This window comes from Oncorhynchus nerka, linkage group LG3 (assembly GCF_034236695.1).
Source record: "Oncorhynchus nerka isolate Pitt River linkage group LG3, Oner_Uvic_2.0, whole genome shotgun sequence".
In the NCBI taxonomy this organism is placed as follows: Eukaryota; Metazoa; Chordata; class Actinopteri; order Salmoniformes; family Salmonidae; genus Oncorhynchus; species Oncorhynchus nerka.
Window position 1 is genome coordinate 10,734,833 of NC_088398.1, and position 5,184 is coordinate 10,740,016.

Consider the following 5,184-nt stretch of genomic DNA (forward strand, 5'->3'; position numbering starts at 1 on the left):
TGATACATTAAACATATGCCTCTAGGTCAGGGCTGAACTGGCAGAACTTTACTGCAGGCTATACCTGAGTGTGTTCCATGGCATCAGACAGGTACTTTCTTCACCATGGAATTTTGTTACCAACTGTGGTTCACAATGAGGAGAGTCTGAAATATGCCAATGATTTCAAAGTTCAGGACAGCGATGTGTTTGCCATTACTTACCCCAAATCAGGTAATGTATGCAACAGATTTCCATATCTCAGTGTGATCTGCCAACTTTGAGGCACCTTCTTCAAATCCAGGGATCAACAACTTGACATAATTTTCATACATTACATAATATTAACCAATTTTGGTGTTGTAACTGCATCTTGGGATGGGTTCAAATCTATCTATTCAACATTTGTATTATTGTATTATTAGTAGTCATATTAGTATGAGCAATTATTTTAATTATTATGTATTACTTATTATTAGTGTATTATTGTCAATGAATAATGCTGCTATCGGCTGAGTGAATTGTTAGAATGTTTTGGCATCTGCGCACTAATTGCACAAAAGGAATGCACTTCCCTCCCACTTTACTGACTCGCAGACATTGTTTTTCACCGAAAATTAGCATACTTTACTTTAACTCTGTAAATTGTGTTTAAGTATGGCGAATGATGGAAATTATATCGTTTATCACGGTCTTTTGTGCCCGAAAGAAACTCACTCTTTTGAAAGTTTTAAATACGCGGAGGAAATTAAAGTTGAAGATGAAGATATTTTCACAGTGACTTACCCAAAGTCTGGTAAGAACATACTGTACTCTAACGTTAGTATGGCTTCATGTCATTTAAAGTTTAGTAGTGGTGGAAAAGTACCAAATTGTCAAACTTGAGTAAAAGTAGATACCTTAATAGAAAGTTACTAAAATAAAAGTGAAAGTCACCTAGTACAATACTAACGTTACTTGAGTAAAAGTCTAAATGTATCTGGTTTTAAATATACTTAAGTATCAAAAGTAAATCTAATTTCTAAAATATACTTAAGTATCGAAAGGAAAAGTTTAAATAATTTCAAATTGCTTATATTAATCAAAGCAGACGGCTTTTATTGTTTTTAAAATGTACGGATAGCCAAGGGCACACTCAAACACTCAGACGTTATCTACAAAATATGCATTTGTGTTTAGTGAGTCAGCCAGACCAGAGGCAGTAGGAATGACACCTGTTCTCTTGATAAGGGCATGAATTTCAAAATGTTCCTGCCCTGCTGCATTCAAAATGTAGTCTGTTTGGCTGTCAGAGAAAATGTATAAAGTAAAAAGTACAATACTTTCTTTAGGAATGTAGTGAAGTAAAAGTTGTCAAAAATATAAATAGTAAAGTACAGATGCCCCTATAAAACGACTTAAGTAAAAAAATACTTTAAAGTACTATTTAAGTAGTTTACACTAATGCAGTTTAGTCTCCCAGGCATTGCAGTTGTACATTTTTACATCCCAAAAACTTGTCAGACGAAAGAAAATATGTCATGTGTGTTTTTATTACTATAATAGGACTTACTTACAATAACTCATTAGGGTAATGTTTCCCAGGCACCACATGGATGCAAGAGATTGTACCTTTAGTCCTAAATGGAGGAGACCTTACTCCAGTGCAAACTATTCCCAACTGGGACCGGGTTCCCTGGCTGGAGGAGACACGAGCAGCCCTAGTTCTGGACCGTCTGCCCTCACCACGGGCAATGGTCTCTCATATGCCCTACCATCTCATGCCCCCCTCCTTCTTCCCCTCCAAAGCCAAGGTAGGGCCCTGATCCAGGAACTGAGAGCAACTACTAGACAGTAACAACTGAAGAGACTCTTGAAGTATGTTTAATGGACTGACTTCAGAATTGCAAATTAATAAAACAATTGGAAAAATGTGCCTACATGCAATGTAATTAACTTAACTTAATTTAGCTATCACACTGGGCTCTTGAAAGTTTGTCTATGGAACTCATATTTAAGACTTTATTTGCTTTCATTTAGATCATCTATGTTACCCGGAACCCAAAAGATGTTATGGTGTCATCATTTCACTTCCACAAGATGGCCAGTTTCCTGGATGACCCTGGGACTTTTGATGAGTTTCTAAATAAGTTTCTCTCTGGGCAAGGTGAAAAATCCTAGGATATATAAATAAATGTGAGGGACCTTTTTATGCCCATACTAAAGAAGAGGGTAACTGGGTTTGATTGTAATTAACATTTGTTTATCTACACAGTGTTGTTTGGGAAGTGGACAGACCATGTGAAAAGCTGGCGAAATTCAGATCTGGGAGACAGAATCCTATACATTACCTATGAAGAAATGGTCAAGGTAAAACACCAATCAATGCAAACCGCCTCAACCCTGCGTGACCAGACTGATAATAAACTAGGCTAACCCCAGGCCAAACTGCTTACATATGTCTGTTTCTCTCCTGAAGGACCTGCGGGGAGTGCTGGAACGCCTCTCACGGTTCCTTGGTCGGGACCTAAGTGAAGAAACTCTGGATCGTGTAGCCAACCACTGCTGTTTCAGCAACATGAAGTTAAACGCAATGTCAAACTACTCCCTGGTGCCACAGGAGATCATGGATAGCAGCAAGTCCACCTTCCTTAGAAAAGGTAATGGAAACTGGCAAGATAGGGGGTAATCACTCCCTGCAGCGGGATAGGAACCCAGAATGCGGCTAGTAGTATAATGTTCTCTCATCATGCGCTACTGCAACCATTTTTTGCTCCCATATATTTCACTGTTCAATTAAAGCACATTCACCTTGTTCTTTCAGGGGTTGCTGGAGACTGGAAAAATCATTTCAGTCCTGAGCAGGATTTCAAATTCACAGCTGTCCTAAAAGAGGAAATGAACGGAACAAACATAAAATTCCCATGGGATGAGGAGTGAACAGGTGGAAATGTACCGACAACGTTTTCTTGACATTGCAGGCAATTAGACAGTGGAGATGTAAGTGTAATGTCACTTATGCATTTATTCCTCATTATTATTTTTCAATTATTTATTTTTCTCGCTCTGCATTGTTGGGAAGTAAGCATTTCAGTATTAGTCTACACCTGTTGTTTATGAAGCATGTGACAAATAACATTAGATTTGAAATGGTCCAAAAGTCCTGCTGCCACAGGAATGACTTGTGGTTAACTGGATATTTTGTAACTTTGTTAGTATTTTGATTGAACTCAGTGCTTGTTGGTTAAGTCAGACCGGCTTTCAAATCAAAGTTTATTGGTCACGTATACAGTTCTGCAGATATTATCGCAGGTGCAGCGAAATGCTTATGTTTCTAGCTCCAATAGTGCAGTAATATCTAGCAATACAATAACTTTCTGAACTATTCTTGTGTAGTACTTATTTCACATTTTTAACATTTTTACATAAACAACTGGTAGTTAAATACATTTAAATTAGCCATAATCTGGTAATAACAGACTTATCAAGTTATATTACACATTGTATACATCTGACCGTCACATGGTACTGTGTCTTGTTTTTTCTTACTGCTGAGGATTTGGCTAAAGGGTTGTGCTCACATAAAAAGTTTGACTTGCAGGCATAGTCTTCAGATGACAACAGTCCTAATGTAACCATAATACGTTTCTTGTAAAAAAAACTTGAGGCTCCTCACTGAAACAATTTAATGAACATTTTCATAACAAGGTGCGGAAGACAACACTTTGGGGATCAGCATTCACTTTCCGGCTCTGTCAGTTAGGAATATCCTTATTCACTTCATGAACGATTTGGCATTGAACACATGGTCCACAGAAAGCAGTCATAAACCAGTCATCGCAAATGGTTCCCTGTAGAAATCAACATATTATTAGGGTGGATAAGGTGATATCAACTTCTCACAGTCCTATGTCGTAGGCCTATAACGATCAGTCCCTACGCCCTCACTAGAGCTGGCCCTGACAGGGTGAGGATGAGACAGATAACACAAAGGGCTGATTTACAGGACACAGATTACACCTAGTCCTGGACTAAAAAGCATAGCCAATGGAGAATTCCCATTGAAATAGCATTTTTTTTCCCAGGATTTAGATTAATCTTAGTCCAGGACACCACCCCAAAGGGCTTTGTGATATGACCGAGTTGATGCTGGACAATGAATGCTGAATAGTGTGCATGGGGTAGTGGAGAAACAGGTCATGGAAATGTTCAACAATACATGAAGATGCATATCTATACAGCTGTACAATCAGCAACATGCCATATGCATACCTCTATGTTATACCTCTCCCGAATGCTGGTTCGCAACATAAAATGTGTCCATGGAACATGAGAGAGTAGGAAACACTCCGTATTTCTCTGCCATCTTTAACGGCCTGAATGCATGGACAGAAAAGTCCAGAGACCTGTTGGCATGAATGAACAGGCAAGTAAAGGATGAATGAAACCGACCCAATTACACTCCTCTGTAAATGTACCATATATGGACAGTGAAGCTAAAACTTTTAACTTGGCTCTATAATCCAGCATTTTGATTTAGACAAATGTTTTAGATGAGGCGACAGTACATAATGTCACATTTTATTTTAAGGTGTTTCCATACATATCCGTTTGGAAATTAATGCACTTTATGTATTTTACCATATTCACTCAGGCCCAGATTCTGACCCAAGTTAAGCAAGCGTAAATAGAACGTAATCCTCTTTTTATGCGCTTTTCTCCATTTATATTCTGACCTTGAATTTAAGTATGAGAATAGCATGCTATTCACCCACTATATAATAAATGAATAAATTAAGGTGTGGCGGAGGTGTGTCTATAGATACGCCGTATTCTGACCTTGACTTAATTCCCTAATAATTCCACCACCTTTACACGTGAAGGAACCATGAATAAGGTCCAGCGAACTTACCTGTTCCATGTCTCGAAAGTCTAGGGACAATTCCTTAGACCTCATGGCTTGGTTTTTGCTCTGACATGCACTGTCAACTGTGGGACCTTATATAGACAGGTGTGTGCCTTTCCAAAATAATGTCCAATCAATTTAATTTACCACAGGTGGACTCCAATGAAGTTGTAGAAACATCTCAAGGATGATCAATGGAAGCAGGATGCACCTGAGCTCAATTTCTAGTCTCATAGCAAAGGGTCGGAATACTTATGTAAATAGGGTATTTTAATTTTTAATACATTAATAAAATACATTAATTAATGTATTCATAATTA

At 38.1% G+C, this 5,184-nt stretch overlaps 1 protein-coding gene across 2 annotated transcripts; it reads left to right on the forward strand.

The window, feature by feature from the left end:
- On the forward strand, window positions 1-3,343 carry sult2st3 (sulfotransferase family 2, cytosolic sulfotransferase 3). 2 transcript variants are annotated; one of them, XM_065008406.1, is made up of 7 exons: window positions 1-213; window positions 689-775; window positions 1,564-1,772; window positions 1,999-2,125; window positions 2,234-2,328; window positions 2,438-2,618; window positions 2,783-3,343. In XM_065008406.1, the coding sequence occupies exons 1-7, from the start codon at window positions 78-80 to the stop codon at window positions 2,896-2,898; spliced, it is 951 nt and encodes a 316-aa protein (XP_064864478.1). In that variant the 5' UTR covers window positions 1-77; the 3' UTR covers window positions 2,899-3,343. The 2 variants fall into 2 exon arrangements, with proteins under 2 accessions (XP_064864478.1, XP_029477677.1); XM_029621817.2 differs by lacking the exon at window positions 689-775 and having other exon boundaries at window positions 2-213.
- Window positions 3,344-5,184: the final 1,841 nt, after the last annotated feature.

Coding starts and splice junctions, on each gene's coding strand:
- sult2st3 (XM_065008406.1), top strand. CDS start 78: ATGGCATCAGACAGGTACTTTCTTCACCATGGAATTTTGTTACCAACT. Junction 776..1,563: donor AGTGACTTACCCAAAGTCTG/GTAAGAACATAC, acceptor AATGTTTCCCAG/GCACCACATGGATGCAAGAG. Junction 1,773..1,998: donor TCTTCCCCTCCAAAGCCAAG/GTAGGGCCCTGA, acceptor GCTTTCATTTAG/ATCATCTATGTTACCCGGAA.